This window comes from Choloepus didactylus, chromosome 4 (assembly GCF_015220235.1).
Source record: "Choloepus didactylus isolate mChoDid1 chromosome 4, mChoDid1.pri, whole genome shotgun sequence".
Classification (NCBI taxonomy): domain Eukaryota; kingdom Metazoa; phylum Chordata; class Mammalia; order Pilosa; family Megalonychidae; genus Choloepus; species Choloepus didactylus.
Genome location: NC_051310.1, coordinates 57,754,861 through 57,775,117, shown reverse-complemented (window position 1 = coordinate 57,775,117; position 20,257 = coordinate 57,754,861). Strand labels below are relative to the sequence as shown.

At 46.4% G+C, this 20,257-nt stretch overlaps 1 protein-coding gene across 5 annotated transcripts in view; it reads left to right on the top strand.

Moving 5' to 3' along the window:
* SAMD4A (sterile alpha motif domain containing 4A) overlaps window positions 1-20,257 on the top strand; it is a 245,799-nt gene that overhangs the window by 208,008 nt on the left and 17,534 nt on the right. For all 5 annotated transcript variants that reach the window (XM_037832667.1, XM_037832671.1, XM_037832670.1 and 2 more), the window contains 3 exons: window positions 5,621-5,954; window positions 9,514-9,599; window positions 15,398-15,516. In XM_037832667.1, coding sequence (XP_037688595.1) covers window positions 5,621-5,954; window positions 9,514-9,599; window positions 15,398-15,516 — 539 coding nt within the window. The remainder of the gene's footprint in view (window positions 1-5,620; window positions 5,955-9,513; window positions 9,600-15,397; window positions 15,517-20,257) is intronic.

Below are 20,257 nucleotides of genomic sequence, written 5' to 3'. Positions count from 1 at the left end.
GGAGCCTTCTCAAAATTGCCCAGTGGTGAAAATGTGTTTATTCCAATGTTAAAAGCAGTTATTGGCTGTTTACAGTCCCTTACCTTTTTGTTTGCTGCCTGAACAGGTTATCTTCCTATCTTTGTGTCTGGGTGTCCCCCTAGTGACATGGCTATTCTTTAGGACTTTGTGATTTTATGATTTCATCTAAGATCCAAAGGAGAGCAGGCCCTTGTTCTTGCACACAAGAGACCAGTATACTCTGCCCTAGGGTTGGGATTTTTGTGGACTGGTGTTGGGAGACAGTTGGGAGTGGTGGCTGGGAAGTTTTAAAGGTATTTGCTACCTGCAGACTTGAGTGGTAGCCTCTTCCAGTAATCCCAGAGAATCTTTGGAACAGGACAGGGTATTGAGGTAGGTAGAGCTAAAGTAGATTTTGTGAGGTCATAAATATTTTAATGGAAGAGGATTTTTTTCCATTTTTTTTTTTTTAATTTGTATTCTATTGTCATATATTCAACCTAACATTTCCCCTTTTAAACACAGTCAGATATATATTCAATGCTGTTAATTGGACTCACAGTGTCGTGCTACCATACCACCACCATCCACTACCAAAACTTTTCCATCATCCAAATAGGAGCCCTGTACATTTTAAGCCTTACTTCCCATTCTTTGTACAATTTGAATAGCAAATGTTTACTTTTGATCATATTATGTTGAAATTAGATCACATTTTACCCCACACAGTTTGTTAAATGGTAGGCAGATTCCCAAATCAGTTCCCCAAAATTCATTTATTCCAGTATATAAATTTAGCTCTCATCTGTACTCCAGTACAACACAAAGCAGAGCAGTGTTTTGGTGAAAAAAGAGGTGCTACGTGCCAGACCCTTTTGTATGGCATCTTCTGGTTTCATCTGGAAGAGGGTTTTTTTTTTTTTAACTTATCTATAAAGGGGTGTGTGAGCATGTGTAATTTTATATACAATATATAAAGGTATATGTAATACCTATTAACTAATATATAAAATTTTATATATATATATACACATATATATATATACATATATATATATATACACATATATATATATATACACACACACACATATATATATATATATATATATATATATGGGCTATACACATATAACTTCATAAGGAGGGCTTCTTTTTAAACTTCTATATAGACAGACAGACAGAGGTTGCTCACCTGTGCATCCATGATGAAAGTACCTTTCTTAGAGTAAATCACTAATTTTAAGTGACCTAGCCAGCTCACCCTGAAGATTATTGTTGTTCTTAATGTTATGCTAATTTCTTTACTAAGCAGATTGTCTAAACAGTGATTATTGCCATTTTAATATAAGCAACTGATCTCTTTGGGGCATTCAAAAGGCCGTTTTTCTCCTTTGCCATTAGAAAGTACAGAAAATATTTTGCATTAGGATTAGACTGCTAACTGTTATGGTGAAAACGGAACATGTACCAGAAACCCATTCATCTTCCCTGCCACTGAGGAAATGCACCCTCGTGATGGACAGAGCAGTTGAACTGCTGTTAACTTTACTCCCTGAAGCCTTGAACCCAAATCAGTGTCTGAGTCCACCCAGGCTTTGAAAGCCGGTGACATTTTCTCTGTCCCAGATTTCACACCTAGAATAATATTGACGCCACAAAAATACTTTCTCCTTGTTTCACTGGAACGGGAATATTAAAAAGATGCCAAATATAATACGAAGTATGATGGCAGCTAATGGCCAAGAGGAAAGCAATGAGTTTATTCAGTCTGACCTTTGGGGATGGAAAGCTCATATCTGTCAGACAACCAGCTCAAGCTGGCTTCCGAACACCCACTCGTTCAGACACCCCTGTGTGCTCTTCCTTTCCGGAGCAGAGAATCTCTCCTCAGCAGCCACCAAGCATTCATTCCCTGGCTCTGTTCTCTTGTCTCTGAGACCCTCACTCTCCTGCCCTTCAAGGACAGGGCTCTTCGTAACCTGTTACCCTTACACCACCCCTCCCCTGTGACAGGCTCCAGCAGCCATTCCTCTGGCACTCCCAGACAACACTCAACTGATTATGCTGTTAGAACTGCTGTCATCATACCCTTGCCTGCCTCCAGCATTCTTACCTCACGTAGAACCCAGCGATTTCTAAGGAGATGGCTGGGACCCCGCCCAGAGCTAGTTCATAATCAGTAGTACCTGTGGATAAACTCCTGTGCCCAAGAGCACTTCCATTCAGTCAGTTACTGAACACTTAATGAGCAACTGCCTCGGATGAGACTTGCCCCATCCACTGGAAGCTAACCGTGAGTAATGGGCGGGTCCTGCCCTCCAGGAGCTCGCACTTTGCAGCAGATATCCACATTAGTAGATGATCTCACAGTCCAGTGTGATCAGTGCCATTGTTTGAGGCAGGGGGCAACGGTTGGATCTTCCTGGGATGAAATAAACCTCTCTGGGAACACTGAGGAGAGAAACATTTATAGAGGCTGGATGCTGGCTGGGAGACTCATTAGGAGCTATAGCAAGTCTTGATAGGACCTTGAGTCAAGGCAGAGGCAGTGAGGATGGAGAAGGATGAGGGAAGTATGTAGAGGGAGTCTAGTGGTTGTCAGTGGCTTTGGACTGAGTGTTGTGCCATCGGAGACAGAAAATACAGGAACGGCCTCTGGGCTGGAAGAAATGGAGTCCAGGATGACGTGTTGAATCTGAGGTGCCTGTGGGTTAGCCAGGCTGAAATGGCAAATCAGTGGCCAGAAGTACAGGGTCTTCTGTTTGAAAGATCCAACGAGGGTCATCTGTGCCTAAGTGGTAGTGGACGTGGGCATCAAGTGACAAGAGCTGAGCACACCATATGATGTGGAGGGACTGAATGAGCCTCAACTGCTTTGTATCAGCACATGGGCTAATGGGTAACTACATTCTGCCTCTTTATGTTTGTGATGCAGTTTTGTATTTATGGTTTGGAAGATCGATAAACACTTGGCTTGATTCCCTAGTTTTGTTACTATGAAGAATTAATTCCCACAGCTAGTGGAGGACACTGGATTGAGTTCAGGTCAGGCCATTTCTTAGCTTCCTTCTCAACTTGTGTGTTTGGTGTTGAGTTCCCGATTCATTTTCAAGAGCCGGGAACATTACCTGTGTCCAATGGCCATACTGCCCCTCCATTGATGGCGGCATAAATGGGGTTTGCTAGTTGGCTGTGAGCCAAGTGTTATCTTCCTGGTACAGTGGCTTGAAGTCTTTGCAGGGTCAGGGAGGACTCTTCCTGGGAAGTTACATTTTACAGAAAGTGTCCAACATTATTCGGTATGTTTATGGTGTCTTTTTTGGTGTGGTTATTCCCAATAGAAGAATAAGGTTTGAACTTGTGGCACATGTTTCCTGTTTGAAGGAGTTCAGTTCCTAGCATAACCAAAATCTTCCCCCATTACTTAGTAACTACAGAAGCACAGTCAGCTTGCTCACCTCCATATGCCCTGCTCAGATCAGATCACCAGGTCCAAAGTCAAGAGAACCAGCAAGGAATGGCCTCCTGACACTGAGAAAGGGCCAACCCCATTCTGGGCATCAGGGAAGCTGGTAATGACCAAGGGAGCTCAGCCTGATGAGGGCGTCGGGTTTGGCGGCAGTGGCTGTGGGCTGGCACCACCATGGCTACATACGCCGTATTTTGAAGGACGGTGCTGGACTCTCTGCATTTCTCCTCTAATGGACCTCTTTCCCCTAAAATAGGCCAGACAGTGGCCATGTTGTCAAGTTTGAAACAATTCTAGGGACTCCTTAGAATTTCACTTCCCTCATAAATCCTGGTTACCAATTAGGCTAAGGCAGAACTCAGGCCCCACTCCCAAAGCCCTAACAAAGCAGGGCTGCCGATGAAGGGCTATGGCTGTTAGTGTGCTTTGCCACCCAGAATGGAAGAATGCATAGCAAAGGCTACCATGCTTGGGTTTCTTTTTATTGATCCATTGATTGAAAAGGTTTGGGTGCAGGAATGATCACGTTCCATATGCTTGGGTTCCCTGATGTCATCAAGTAATTTCTCTCGGTAAGAGAAGATCACAGAACAGGAGGAGCAGAGAGGGGGTATACATGCTTCAGGCTTTTAAAATCATGTCCTTGCTATTCTGGGCTCTTGGAAGATTACATTTGTCATTAGTAATCAGGGTCCTGAGTCAGCCTTATTTCTGGGTCCCAGGGAGAAAAGCCTATAAAAGCCCTGGGTGCTGACCCTGTGGCAGAGGGCTGGGCCCACCCACCAAGCCAGAGAAGACCCAGGCTCCTGACCCCGGCCACGTTCCCAGCCACAGGCACCTGGACTTGTCCTGTACCTCTGTGATCATCTGTGATCACAAGTGCCCAAGAGCATCAATCTGAAACGACTTTCATTCCTTTTTCTAATAAATCATGCCCAGTATATCAAAACATATGCAAAATGATCCAGTTTTATTATACAGTATATGAAGAAATGTGTATGTTATACATATTTCTATACACAGCGGCCAGAATGATCCTTTTAAAACATCAAACATGTCATTCCCCTGTGTAAAACCTTCTCCGATTTACAATCTCAGAATAAATCCCAGTGTCTCTGTCCTGGCCTATGGGCCTCCGCGGTCAAGCCCCTGCCCTCCTTGGACCTCATTTCTCACCACTGTCCCCTCAGCCACTCTGCTCCGCTCTGGCCTTCCTTAATGCTCCTTGCACGTCCCAGGCCCGCTCCCACCTCAGAGCCTCGCCCTTGCCATGCCCTCTGCCTGAACTGCGCTTTCCCAGGGATACTCCTGCTCACGTTTGGCTTCCTGCTCTGAAGTCCCCCTCCAAGAAGCTTCTCCTGTCGGCAGCCCTGCCCTGCCCTGACCAGTCCCTGTTATGATATTATTCATCTCGTGGGTGGGGTGGAAACTCCCCGAGGGCTGTCCTGACTGCATCCCAGTGCCTGGCAGAGCACCTGGCACTAGGGGTACTCAGCTCATGCTTAGTAACTCAACAAAGAAGCACAGGACAGGGTGACAGGCACTGACCCACGACGTTCCAAATATGAGCATCATCACAGCAACCCAGTGAGACAGGTGCTGTCATTGTCCCTGTTTTACAGACAGGAAAGCGGAGGCCCAGAGAGGTTAAGACACATGCCCAAGGTCACACAGCTGGTAGGCAGCAGAGCCAGAATTTAAAGCCGGGCATCGGACCTAGAGTCTGTGCTCTCCCTCACTGCCCCGTGCTGCCTGTGCCATGGGCTGAGCGGAGGTGCAAAAACAAACCATACGCAGATGCAAAGCCACTGTGGGACCCAAATGTGTTATACAGTTTCTAAGGAGTGAGTGGCTATAAAATAGAGAAATGCATTTTATTATTTTTTTTAAACACACTGAGGAAGCCAGGAAAAAAAAGGTACCAAAATCATTTCAGTGGTTTCCTGTAGATAGTGGGTTTTTCAGGTGATGTGTGTTTCCCTCCCTATATGTATCTACATTTTCCAAAGTTTTCTATCATAAACCTGGTTGCTTTTCCAAAGAACGTTCTGGGGAGCAGCCTAGGGCAGGGGAAGGGAAACATCAAGGTGGGCGGCTCCTCCTCCCGACCCTGATGGAGCTTTGTTTTTTTCCCCTCTCACCACCCAGGACATCATCGAGGGGGGCAACCTCCGCATCCCTCTCCAGGAACTGCACCAAATGATCCTGACTCCCATCAAGGCCTACAGCTCCCCGAGCGCCACCCCAGAGGCTCGGCGCCGTGAGCCCCAGGCTCCCCACCAGCCCTCACTGGTGGGCCCTGAGAGTCAGGGCCCCGACTGCAAAGACAGCGCTGCGGCCACTGGCAGCCCTGCCCCCACCCTGGCCGGCGCCAGCGGAGGGCTCCAGCCGCACCAGCTGAGCAGCTGTGATGGGGAGCTGGCCGTGGCGCCCCTGCCAGAGGGGGATCTCCCCGGGCAATTCACGCGTGTCATGGGGAAAGGTACAGTCTGATTCTCCCACCTCCCCCCTTTTCTAATCTCTCTATCACTAACCAGAGCTACGAGCTCCCAAGGGGCTCCCCTTGAGCACTGGCTGAGCCTGCAAAAGCTCAGCCCAACACCTACCCTGACAAATAAGGAGAAAAGCTCAGAGAAGTCAAGTTGGGTGGGTTTGAGCTCCCGCATCTCAGACCCCCAAAGGCCTCTTCCTCAACCCTGACTCCTTCTTGATTCCTTCAGACCAGAGGGTGCTGGGTCCTCCTTCTAGAACACTGTGTTGGCCACGGGTCCCTCAGGGAAGGAAGGTGGGATAGACTCTGAAAAAGATGATTTCAAAAACAAGCCACTCACTCAGCTGCTGGTTGGGTTCCCTCCCCAAAGTAAAAGTGGCAGCAAATGAGGGTTGTAATACCTTTAGTCCTTAACGCAGGGAGCTCACTGTCCAGAAGGATGCCAGGCCCTTGGCAGTGGGCTCTCTCCCTGGCTACTGCAAGTATTTTCAGATTTGGAGCATTCTTAGCAGTGAGCTCTTTTTGCTCACATTCTCCATTCTCTGCTTTTTCGTCTTCGGAGTTGATCCAGCAGACAAAATGCTCTAGAAGTAACAGCTTGTGTTTATTTAGTGATTACTATATATCAGGCATAAGTCTCTGTGCTTTACCTATATAGCTTACTTAATCCTCAAATTAGACCTTATTTTACAGAGGAGGAAACTGAGGCACGTTGGCTAAGTCACCTACCAAAGTCTACGAGGCTGATGATAGGGCTGGGATTTGAATCCCCACAGTCTCTCTACCATCCACATGGCTACTACTGTGCCTTCTTATTAGCTCCGAGCAACATTCACTTCCACATAAAGGGTCCCTTTTGCTCTTAGTTGATAAACCCCAAACTTAAAGCGTCGCTGGTCATCTGCCCCCTTTTGCCACCTCAACTGCCCCCACCACCTCCATTCTATAATCCAGCCAGACTTTATCTTTGAGTTCCCAAACCTTTGTACATACATTCCTCTGCCTGAAACAGGAGTCCCTACTGGTCCATATGAAGCCTTAATGTGAATTACAAAATGGCAGCCCCTCTGGGTGGATGTAGCCCTGCGGCCACTCACCTTGGACTGCTCTTGTGCAGCGCACAATCTTCATATCCTAACATGGCAGCCTTGTCTTAAACACTGTCTTTCCCTCACCCCAATCATTCTCTTCATCTGTGTAATGCCTCTTCCTCCCCCTCCAAGTCTCAGCTGAGTCCTTGCTACTCTAGGAAGGCTGCTGCCTGATCCTCAGGCTAAGTGAGGTACCCTCTACCATGTGCCCCAACCTCCCCTTTACTCGCTCATCTTAGCCCAGTTCACACTAGACTGCAATTGCCTGTTTGATTCTATCGCAGTTAGTCTTGCAACATCATCAGATGACTTTTAAAAACCCCTGAGCTCACCATCCAAAGCCCAGTGCTTGGCTTATAATAGGTGCCTGATAAGGGTTGCTGTATAAGTTGGGGAATTGCACCCTTATAACAGACTATCCAACACGCCATGCCCATGCTGCGTGTGTGTCTGCAGGGCAGGACAGAATTCACAATGTGGCCCTTAGGATAGAGCACACTTTTTACCAGGACCACCCTCTGCCTTCCCTGTGACTCTGACCCTTATATAAATATCCTTGAAAATGCCCAACATTAGAATCAGTTGTACTTGATGAGATATTTCACAAGAAATCTCTCTTGCTTATTTTAAAATTGTGGTGAATACCAGTACTTTTCCTTTGGGGAGGAAAAGCAATTTTTTCTTCTTTGTTGTCCAATATTTCGGGCCATTTTAAAGAAACCAAGTGTTTGCCAAAAGAAATGAGCTTTATAGTACAGTAACCCCACCCCACCCCCCGATATATGTTCTAAAAAGAGACTTAAATTTGTAGGAATCTGTTTTCTTTAGAAGATGACTTGTCACTTCCTTTGGAGCTGAGATGACAATAGCTTGATGGTCAGGCTGGATCCTTCCTCTCCCCACGATTTCCAGCCCCCTCTCCCCACCACCCCACCCACCTCCACCCCAGAGAGGGCTTTTAGCTGTGTTGGGTTAGAAGAGTCTTTCCCAGGTGTGAAGGTACCTGGGGGTGGTCATCTGAACGTGTGATCCATTGCCCCCTCCCTGTGATAAGATTCATGGTGGGCTCAGCCTACAGGAGACCCAGGCTCCTCTGGCTCTCCTTTTTAAATTTCAATGACTTTAAAAGAAATTATAAAACCAGTATATGCTCAACATAAAAAATTTGAAGTGAACAAAATAGTGGAAATGCAAAGCAACCCTCTCTGCCTCAAGCCCTGCTATTGTCTACCCCAGAGATGGCCACTAACAGTTTTCGGATATCCTTTCAGAACATTTATAATCATCAACGAACATGCGAGTCTTCTTGTTTTATACACAAACAGTTCGTATTTGACATTCTTTTCTGCAGCTTGCTTTTTTTGTCCTTTTTACAGTATATATTTTTAATATTTCTATCAATACAAATAGCTCTGCCTGATTTTATAAAGGTTGCATATTGTACTATTCCACTGTGTGCATAAACCATAATTCATTTAACAAGGCCCCAATGAATGGACATTGAGGTGGTTTCCAAGATTTTGCTATTACAAACACTGCTACATGAAAATCTGCATGCAAACAGCCATAGGATAGCTTACGAAGAAGGACTAAATGGGATTCCATGACAGATTGGTTTTGCAAGGTTAGGGAGAGGAAGGAACCAAGTATGACGCCCAGGTTTCAAGCTTGATCAACTTGAGTGCAAGGCATCTTTACTCTCTCGTTGACATCTTTCATCCCACCATCTCCAGCATGGTCTTCTAAATACCACCACCAAAAATCACAGTCTCCGTGATGGGAGCAGAATGGGCTGCACCAGTGCATAAGGAGTCCAGTCTGTGTCTCCAGACTTAAGTCTGTCCCATCTAGGTTAGCACTTACGTGTGTAGGGGAACCTGCATATGTATATGTGTGCAGATCACGTTGAGAAACTCACATGATGGAGTAGCAGCCTTCCTGCTCATGGGGCCCCCACACACCTCATATCCTCAAAGACGTGCCAGCCACACATTCCTCCAAAAACAGACGTGCCCGCCTTTCCACCTGGCGAGAGGTGCACAGTTCATTCACAAAATTACAGAGGCTGCTCTCTGATCGCCTCAGTGCTGTTTGATGCTTTTGAACCCCCTCTCTCAAAACGAGCCTCTTGCAATGCGATAGCTGCGGACACTGCTGCGAACTGCTCTGTTCTATCACCAAGTGCCTGTCGCAGGCTGGGTTGCAGGAGGCTTAATATAGAATGGTATGACTGGAATGAACTGAAGGGGCTTCAAAAGGCAAGAGCTCCCGTGGTGACCAAGCCTTTGATGCACTGGAATGAGGAGCTTCCTGGCCTTTTTTGTGAACCTTATGTAAGGCCAGAGGCATGCACACCTCTCGTAATATCAGACCCGAAAGGAAATCAGAGGCAGATTTCAGAGGTTAGGGTGGGTGTGCATTTCTCTAATTCATCTTCCTTTTTTGTTTTTAATTCACAGTGTGCACACAGCTCTTGGTCTCCAGACCTGATGAAGAAAATATAAGTTCCTATTTACAGCTCATAGACAAGTGTCTAATTCATGAGGTGAGTTGTGGCAGGTTTTACAAAACTCTTTTTCTCATTGCTTAGAAGTGATTCCCAGAGTCTCTGTGATGTAATCCTTTTGGTCTCCAGCAACTTGTTTTTGAGGGGTGGAAGGTCATTACAAACAGCTTGGGCAGAACCAGGCTGTGTTAGCCTCAAACCCAAACGCAGCTCATGTAAAACTTCAGAGTCCAAAGATTTGTATAGACTGAGAATTCTGAAATGAGGATGAACGTCCAAGAGAAACTTCTGACTCCGGAAGAATCTCTAAGTGACTGCGCCTGGGGAGGTTAACTCAGAGCCCTGACGGCTCGCCCTTGGTATTTTCAAGTCTTTTAAAAATTTTCTGTTAAAATAATGTTTTGCCTTTGGTTCAGCTAAACTTGAGAAAATACAAGAGAGCAAAAGAAATGTTGAGTATGTGTGTGTGGGGAGGGGGTGTGTGATTTGATGGCTTGTTAGGCCATGCTTCTGTTTTGATTTGTGACTTGTATAGGAATTGTATTTAGCTATATGTCCTCTAGAAGAAGGACTGAGGCAGGCAGGCTGGAGATGTGCCTTACCAGACTCTCAGCACATAATCTTAATGTTTGGAGGTAGTTCCCAGGCCAGGCTAGGGCAGCTGGGTGCCCTGGCTGCTGCCTAGGGGGGATGGGTGGGAAGAGGGGGTCGTGTCTCAGATACAGGACACCAGTGGTTCTTGTAATCCCCTCTCCCCCAAAGTGTTACAGAGATAAGATCTAGGCTTTAGAAAGCTTGGGACTAGGTAAATCTAGAATGATGAGGTCTTTGTGTAGGATTGTGATGTAAGAATAAGATGATCAAGGCCACCATGTGTGCTCACCTCTGTGATGTTGGTGAAATGTGTTGGTAGATAGAACCCTGGGGGTCTAGTAGGCCCCAGTGCAGAGAGCTCCCTGGTGCAGAGATGTGGCCTGGTGCCCACCTTCCCACCCGTGCCTTCCCTCACCCCCTCAGCTGCCAATCGGGTGCTTCTGCTGGTGAAGGTCTCATCCCACTCTCTGCACCCTCTCCTGGTTTTGTCATCTTACCCTGCCTCACGTAAGGTGTATGCTCTCCCTCTGGGTTTCCTCCCAGCCACAGCCCTCCTCTCTCCCACCCCTCAAACCCTCATGGTTTTTCTCATGACAACGTCAATCTCCTGTTTCCCAACACTCCAGCGAGAGCGCTGTCAGCTGATCAGCTGGCTGGGTTGGGAGCTCAGACATGCCTTCCTCTGAAATACTCAACTGTTCAAGGCAATAGATTTTTTACTGAAAAAAATATAGATGCGCATGCTGTATTTTTCCCCTGTAATGGTTTCCCTGGAGAAGCCCGGTGGTGAAATGATGACTGAAAACCTATATGGAAAGGCTTATTTGTATACTTATTTTGGGAAGGGGCAAGGCTCCGAGAATGGGTTTCTTTTCACCGTTTGACGATACACCTCCCCAAGCCCTGACCAAACCTTTCCTATTTCCAATCCCAGCACTGCATTTGCGGGGTGGGGGAGCCAGCAAAATGCAAAAGAAAGAAGAGAAGGCAAGAGCACATTTAAGAATTTTTGTAACTCATTCATTAAAATAAAAATATTTATTGGGCGCCCGGGCCCTGCGAGGTTGGTAGGTGACACACAAGGAAAGCAGGTCAGCACATAGTGGTGGTAAAGGCTGTGACCAGATCATCCCAGTGTGCCACGGAACACCGAGGAGGCACAGAGCCAGCAACAGGGAATTTCCTCAAGGAACCATCTCCAAGCTGAGACCTGCAAGATCAGCTGGAATCATGGTGGTTAAGACTAAATAAGGGCGGAAGAGTGCTCCAGGCAGGGAGCGTGGCATTTGGAGCAAAGCGTGTTTTGTCAGGGAGGAAGACATTTGGGTGGTGTTAGAGGAACACTGATCAGGGAAGGGTTTTAAGCTCCTGAAGAAGCAAAGTGGAATTCTGCTTCTTCTCTCACCATTGAGCCTCCAGGATACTGGAGGACAAAGCCCCAAGTCCGTTGAGCCCACGGGAGAGAATAATGACTCCTCCCGCTGCCCCATTGAACAAGGCACAAGCTCCTTAATTGGTCCACCGCCACCCTGAAACTCTGGTCCGAAGCTTCCCGCTTGCATGCCCTCCCCGGGTATCCTGGCTCTCGTTTTTGTTTCTTTCCCCTCTACCACCTTGGCAGCCCCACACGGTTCAGTTCAAAGATGGTACCGTGTGGTCCGATCCCCAGCTTGGCGAATGTTCCTACTGGCGAGAGGCCCCTGACTGCAGCCGAGGGCGTTGTGGAGCAGAAGGGGTTCCTTCCACGTGTGCTTGCCAGAATTAATGTCAGTCTGCAGGCGCCTGCACTCCACTTTGGAAGGGAAAATGTTGTTCAATACTTTTCATTATTATTTTAGTTCTCGAAGGAGGACGAGTGTCTGAATAATTTTCCACAGCCCCAGGTTATCCTATGTGGGCAGAACATACCCTCCCTGTGGGCCCCGTGGAGGCCGCACTCTCCTTCCTGGCTGAAGGTTAGCCCGGGCTCGGCAAGACAGGACTTCTTTCACGGCCTGAACACGCTGTTCTTTAGCTGCCTGGAAGGGGAGGGTGTTGACGAAGCCGAGACACCTCCCTCCCTCCCTCCCCAAGGATGAAGGGACTGACTCCCTAGAGTGGTGAAGGGAAGGACCAGGAAGTTCTGGATTTTATGTCTGGACCCATCCCTTAGTCTCTTGGATTGTAATTCCAGGCTGCTCACCTCTTCAGTGTCATGAGGTGGTTCTGGGACAATGGACTCTTGTCCCCTTTCTAAGCCTTTTAACCCAGTCATAAAAGTTTAGAACAAATCTTAACCATCTTCTTCCAGACAGATTTTTATGGGTCTGGGCCTGACAGGGACAGAGTGACTCTGAAGTGGCTGACTGGCTGTGTCTGGGCAACCTCTCAGTGTGGAACCTTCCCTCCCGCTCCAGCCCCTGAGGACGCTTTGCTCCCCAGGTCCCACCAAGGCTGCCACCGGAGGTGGCCGGGGTGAGGCGTTAGGCACCACGGCTCATGGTGGAGCTCCTGCAACAGAGCGCAGCCGTGCAGGCACAGGAACCAGCTTCCAGAAATCACAGGCAGCCAGCTGTGACCCAGCTCCTCTCTGTGCCTCTGTGCTGCCGCTTCCAGAACTGAGGGGAACCAGCCACCACACTGACAGCAGCACTGCTAACGGGCTTGCTCCTATCTGCAACCCTGAATTAAAGGAGCCGATGCCCTAGGTGTTGAGTGAGTGAACCGACCTCTCAGTGGAGGTGCAACAATTATTTCCATCTTCTTGGATGCTGTTTGCCACCATGTATGTCAAGTATGAGATGTCCTTGGAAACGCTTCTAATGTACATCTGAAAAGTAAACAATTTCCTCCTTTGTCACTTGGAAACTCAGGCTACTTGTCCATCAGCCTGAGTCCAGGCTGGCTCAATCTTGTAGTTTTGAGACCTTGAAGTCATTTTTTTGTGCTGTTTTGGGGGCTAAAGTTGATTGTTGATTACCAGATGTGACAAACATGGAGTTTGGGCCTCTGTGAACAGCAGCTGAAAGGTAGAAAGCACACGATCAGACTTCCGTGATTTTGAAAACACCCTTCACACCACTTAGATTAGATTAACAAGTAAATTAATTATACGCGTGCTCACCTCTGCCTGCCCCAGAATGTCTTGTACTTGGTAGGCGCTAAACAAGTGTTGCCCGAATGAGCAAAGGAGCACCATAGTGATCCCTTGTTCCGCCTGAGGATAGACTTTTGTCCCCCTTTGTGTCACGGAATGAATGTAGCTTCTGGAATGTAGCTCCTCCGTTTAAATGTTTATCTTCTCTCAATCTAAGTCTCCTTCCCTATAAAGTGGAGAGAAAAATACCTGCATCTGCTGTAAAGTTTAAGCAAAAACTAGGGGAAGTTGCTCACTCTCCCTCCCCCACCCCAACTTTTGTTGTGTGTTTGGTTTTTTTTTTTTTCTTATTTAAATAAAAAATGTACTGAGCTAACATGTACTAAGCCATTGCTAAGAGCCAGGCATGTTCTAAGTATTAAGTGCTTTTCACGTGTTCTCTCATTCAATCTTTACAACAACCCTTTGAGGGAGGTATCGTTATTCTCCGTTTCTGGAGAAACTGAGTCTTGGATTTTGAAACTTGCCAAAGTGTGCACAACTGCATCCAGAGGCTGGCTCTGACTCCCTGGTCTGACTGCCCTCCCCACGCCGTGTAGACCAGCACACGTGCATCTGTGTCCTCACTGAATAAGCCCATTGAAAACTGAATCTATCACCTCCCCTCTGGTAGAAATGCTTGCCTTTCCAACAAGTTTTCAGAGGCACAAATGGGGTTACAGTTGGACACCCAGAGGAGAACCAGGTCCTCACCTTTTAGCCACGAGACTGTCCCACCACGCACCTGAAGAAGGGGCTACACCTCCCCGATGGGGCCCTGAGTCCTTTAATCCGGCAGTCCTCTCCCTGCGTGAACGTCCTTCGCAGGTCATCCAGGAGGAAAGGGTTTGCATGTCGTCAATAACTTTCCAACAATATGATCAACACCTTTTTGTTTTTGTTCACATAGCTCTCCTGTGTTTCAGTCCTTAAAGATTAAACAGTTGCTAGGAGGAAATTAAACTGCCATGTTTTTTCTGTTTTTAAGGAATCTGTTTCCTTTATGGGAAGTAGTCAAATTGTTTGTTACTCTAATAGTTTATTGGTACTTAAGAGATTTTGTGCCTCATTGACAAAACTACTTGGGTGTGTTATCTCCGTGATTATTACTGCCAATTGGTCAAATCTGACAGGTGTTGCCACAGCACGTGCCTCGGTTCTAGGCAATTGACAGGGGATTCATCTATGACCTGTGCAGTTCTCACCATCTAGAACACCACCTGGTTCCTGGTCTATCTGCCTCAGAGTCACCAGGGCACCTGCTAAAAGCCCAGGGTCTCTAGGGTCCATCCAACTCCATTAAAGCAAGCTCTGCTCCTGTGGGGATTGCTGGCTGATTCTGATGGACTGGGAGTTTGAGACGCCATGCCTTGGGGATCTCTGACCCATAAAGACCTTCCCTGGGCTGCAGAAAGCACAAAGACCGCATACAAATGCACACATGATATAGCCGAGAGTGTTTTAGGGGCAGTAGGCAAAACAACCCTATCTATCAATTTTGACTAGAAAAGACTTGAGAAGGCATCAAATCTACCCATTTTCCTACACTTGAGACAAGATTTCAGTCAGTCTTAGTGCACTGGGGCTTTCACAGAGCATGCAGCCCCTTAACTGGAGATTTCTCAACTGGAGATTTCTCAACAGAGCCCCAAGAGAAAATATTCTCTATTCCCTGAAGCCCTCAGACCACTTCAGGGTGACCACACACCATCAAGCAGATTGATTTTTGGAACAGATTAGCATCTCTGTTGGTTATGAAAATGCAGGGGGCCTGAAAACGCCAGCACATTCGACAATCAATTTTGCAATTCATTCTTCACCAATAAATAGAATCCCGAGTGGAGCTAGGAGGATGGGTAAAGTGGATATGGATATGCCAGAAATGCAACTGAAAAAAGAGGATTGTCAAAAGCTTAATGCAGGTACCTGACTGGACACCACCAATCAAAAACTTGAATTTTCAATATAAGCAACTCCCAAATTAAACTGATGGTTGTTTGGCCCAGATTGGTAACAGGTAAAGAAAAAACAACCGCAGAGACTCTGACGTTTTCCCCCATTAATTGCACGTTTCTCTCTGTAACGCCAGGCTGCATCACCCATTAAAAAGTCTTGTTTGTTTTTGCAGGCATTTACAGAGACACAGAAAAAAAGATTGTTGTCATGGAAACAGCAGGTGCAGAAGCTCTTTCGGTCTTTCCCTCGGAAAACCCTTCTAGACATATCAGGATATCGACAGCAAAGAAAGTATGTTGGGATTTCATTCTTTGTACTGCTTGGTAGTTTCCCCAGTGCCTCATTTGCCTGCCTCGATTTCTGGGGCAGCAACATAGCAAGGCATCATGCCTTGTTCACCAAGACACCCCGTGGCAAGTCCAAATCTCATTCCTAAAACAGGTGGGATTGGAAAAAGGCTGTAGACAGAGCACGTTCCCATAGAAAGAGCTGAATGTGACCTTTTCCGACTCCGTTCACATTGTCAGAATAATGATATTAATCTGGAGAGAAGTAGGGGGAGAGGACGGTTTAATGAATACTAGCAAAATCCTTAGTGGTTTACCTGCGAAAGGGGTTTCAGAAAGGATGAGAATGGGTTATTCTATCAGCACCTTAAGTGGTAGTGTAATTTTTTTCTCCCTCCTAGCTGCAGACAAGCTAATTATAGTCGGTGGCAGGGTGAAGAGCCCAATGCTAGTCTATTTTGGTCTGAGCTGCAGTCTAACAGTGGAGCGGGACCATTCTTGATTTTTCATAGTACTTCAGTTTCTGGAGGCAGTTAAAAATAAAGCCTAGTTGTACCTTAGAACCCATTACCTTAATGTGGTTTTAAATTGAAGAGTCCAGTTGCATAGTAAAGGTGAATGGCAGCAAAAATTTGGGGGGAAGAATTAAGTGGAGGGGTTGAGTTACAGCCTTGAACGATGATAGGGAGTTGTTGAGAGATAAGGAAATGATGATACAAACATCCAGGAAAACCAACATGCTCTTTTACATTTTTAAATATGAGCAGATAACATTTTTTTCACTTCCACCTAAAAAGTTCTGAATTAATTTCTCAGTGCATATTTAGAAGTTCTGTCTGTGTTGTTAAAATTTTTGGCATTTATTTGCATATGTGCCTTAAAACATCACTGTTTTATACTGTTTAAGGGAGAGGAGGGCAGTTTGAGTTTGTGAAAAGTCTTCATTAAAGATTAATTTACAAACTGAAGCATTATTAGATTCCAACATGTGTAATACCGTTATTTATTTAAACAAACATTTATTTAGCACTTGCTATGTGCCAAATGGTATCTAAGCACTTTAAGGATATTAATCCATCTAATCCTTGCAACAGCCACGTGAGGTAGAGATGCTATTATCATCCCCATTTTACAGATGAAGAAAGTCAGACCCCAAGTGACTTCTCTAAGCTGGTCGGTTGCAACATGCCCAGGATTTGTGATAATTCAAGTAGGGGCTGGGCTGTAGTTACCCACAGGCCAGCACCAGCTCCAGAGTCTGTACTCTTAACCACTTAACCCCATGCTGCTCTCTGGGAGCCTCGTCAGGATCTAGAACTCCAAAATCAGCATCCCAGGCTGATGTATGCAGGGGAGGGTGCAGCCAAAGCAACACTCTTTCTTGCCAGCCCCCTGGCCCCAGTGCCTCTGCAGCGGGTTGGGCTGCACCACCTGTGCATCCTGAGGATTCCCAGTGGCCTGCACAAAAGGCCAGCAAGACCTACCTGCTCCTCAGCCAACTTCCCTGGGACCCATGTCCATCCCAGGCTCACATCTAATGGCAGCAATGCTTCTCCCAAGTAAGGGGAGGAGGCTTCTGTCCCCTCTTGCAACCCCAGGCCCTTGACAAGTTCTAAGAAAAGGAGATTTGGAAATTGAAGATGAAGATAGAACTTCAAGCTCTTTGCTTCTCCCCAGAGTCCTCCTGCCTATTTCGGCCATACTTTGTCCTTGGTCCACATCAGAGAACCTTGCTCAGGGCAGAGCTGGGGGCAGTAACCTTGGCTTCTCTAGATTGTCATGAACTAACAGCTGCCAGTAGGCTAGCCCAAGGTTTGCCCAGGTTGCTGTCCTGATAGGTTTCTTTTTATTGATTAGATAAGAATGAATTCAGTCATCAATTATGAATGTTCAATTGCATGTTGCTAAAGCTCCTGAAAATGTTTTGTTTTCACCAGAGTATAATATATCTCTGGGACCTTTTTATGCTGTTAATTTGCTTTGAAGACCTGTTCTTCTAATAATGCAAAGGTAACTACAGCCCAGCCCCTGCTTGGAATATCACAAATCCCAAATTAATTGGTTCTTATTAGTGTTGTTTTTATCAGTCTTTCATGCATTTAAATGTAATGAAATCAGTCAGTTATATTTAGGAAGGCAGAGATGAAGAGACACAGATGGGCACCGCAAAAGAATGAAAAATGAAAACTTACTTTTGCCACTCTGTTCTCACCCCAGAAAGCATGATTATTTCATTAAGCTTAGTGATCTTACATAACCTCAGCCTTCATTCTGGTGGGCAGCAGGGGCAACTCTCAGCAAATCTGGCTTTGTAAAAACCAACTGAAGACCCCACAGAGGGACCCCACCATCAGTAGAAACACAGCCTAACCAAATTCTCCTTTCTGTTCCTGCCCTACTCCCCAAACATTCTGGGCTCTACCCCTGTATACAGCCCAGCTTAAAGGGTCCTAGAGTTTGGAGTCCCAAGTTCCGTCATTTTTCCAGTGACTAAGTGTCCCAAAACAGAATCATTTTCTTGCTAAAGAAGATAGTCTTGCCTTCCTGGAAGCACAAATCATTTTATCATCACTCATTGACTGCTGTGTTTTGCATATGAAACAACTTTTTAAAAATCCAACCAAAAAGGAAAGTGGGCAAAAAAGCTATCTATGCTAAATAAGGAAAAGTCTTAGCAGAATACTGAATCATCTGCCAGGTGGCCAAAATTCCAGTTCCAAATCCCAAAGGACTTTGGGTTTTCATAGTTTTTTAAAACAAACAAAACAAAACAAACACTTGATCCTTTGCTCCCCCTGTCATGGATCTTAGATTGTCCTTCATGTCCTTTACTCACATGAAATTACTTCTACCCCTACTGGCCCTAATTTCTTCTTTCAAAGATTTTAGACCTTAAGAAAAAGAAGGAAAAGGAAAACAAAGAAAGGAGATGAATTGGGGGATGTCATCAGTCTCAGCACATTTAAATGAACCTCAAACTGGAATCTGGAACCCTCTCCCTGCCATAAAAGCCTGGAGGTAGAAACACACAAGCCGGGAAATCAGTTGGAAGCAGCCTGCCATAGAATTCCCTTCCCTGTCCCCTTTCTCCCTTGGAAATTTAGAAATTCTGGGGAGAAGAGAAACGTTATCCGAGATCAACTGTGCTGCTATCAGCCTTAGATGTGCCCCTCCCTCCCCCAGCACAAACACTGCTCGCTCAGGAAATTCCTGAGTTGCAGATCCCCTGTCCTCCTTAACTGGGTAAACTACGTCACCCTCTCTCCCGGAGTTTCCTACAGGCTTGATACAAACCTCCCCTGTGTAGCTGGGGAAGGCAAGTCTGTTCCATCTTGTGGCCATTGGAGGTAAAGCATTTTGACTTAAACATCACTGAATGACTAAAGCTGACTCTTCTTGGAAAGAATGTGCTGGTTCCTAAAACATTGCTGGGTGCTGTGTAACCTCCCAGAACCTGAGGCATGCGGTGGAGAGGACAAGTTCCTTAGCTCTGAGATCACCGGACCAAATGGGAACACAGGCGTCAGCACGTGGAGGCCGGGGTCCCCAGCGGCCTTCCCGCGTGGCCGCTAGAGAAGCATCGTCACTTCTCTGGACTTCGCGTGGCCGGCTCTGTAGGGAGGGGCCTGTGGAGTGGGGAGCAGTCAGTGCCCTAAGTCCAGCGCGCTTGCAGACGTCACCTCCATTCTCCCGTCCCTACTCTCCACCCAGGGACAGCTCCCCAGAAATGGGATCAGCTCTTCTACTTGGAGAAGCATCATGAGGGCAGTGATTGCATCATTCATTCACTCATTCATTCATTCATTCAAACTGTATTTACTGTGCCGGGAGCTGATTGAGGCATGGGATACACAGGATTGATGAGGACAGACACCATCCTTTTTCTTATGGTGCTTACCTGCTAGTGGGGTGCACAGGCCACTCTCTCCAAGTCAGACATCAGAAATGGACTATGGTATGGTAGAAGGAGCACTGGGCCGGCAGTCAGACCCGGGTTCTGATCTGTTTCTGCCACTCTCTTGCTGGGTGGCCTCTTGAAAGGCATGTGAGTGCTCGGGGCTCGTGTCCAGTCTGCCACCCGACGGGCTGGACTAGACACAGCCTGGAAGAAGGCGGAATAGCGTGCCAGTTAACCTCCTGGGCGCGTACTCCAGCGCTGCCCCCTGCTGGCCGTGTGACCTTCGCCAAGTTAGTAAGCTCCCCTTTACTTCTCCAGCATGTCCACTTTGTAGGGTCGTTGTGAGGATTAAAGGATCAATGCACCGATTTAAAAATGGGCAAAGGACTTGAGTGGATATTTCTCCAAAGATTGGTCAATTGGCCAATAAATACGTGAAAAGATGCTCAACATCATTTGTCATTAGGGAAATACACATCAAAACCACAATGAGATACCGTCTCACACCTAAAAGAATGGCTGTTATTTTAGAAGTGGAAAATAACAAGTGCTGACAAGTAGGTGGAGAAATAGGAACCCTTGTGCATTGTTGGTGGGAATGTAAAATAGTGCCGCTGCTATGGAAATCAGGCAGTTCCTCAGAAAGTTAAAAATAGAATTACCATTTTACCTGGCAATGACTCTTCTAGGTATATACCCCAAAGAATTGAAAGCAGGGATTCAAACAGATTTTTGCACACCAATGTTCATAGCCACATTATTCATAGCAGCCAAAAGGTGTAAGCAACCCAAGTGTCCGTCAACAGATGACTGGATAAACAAAAATGTGGTATATACGTAGAGTGGT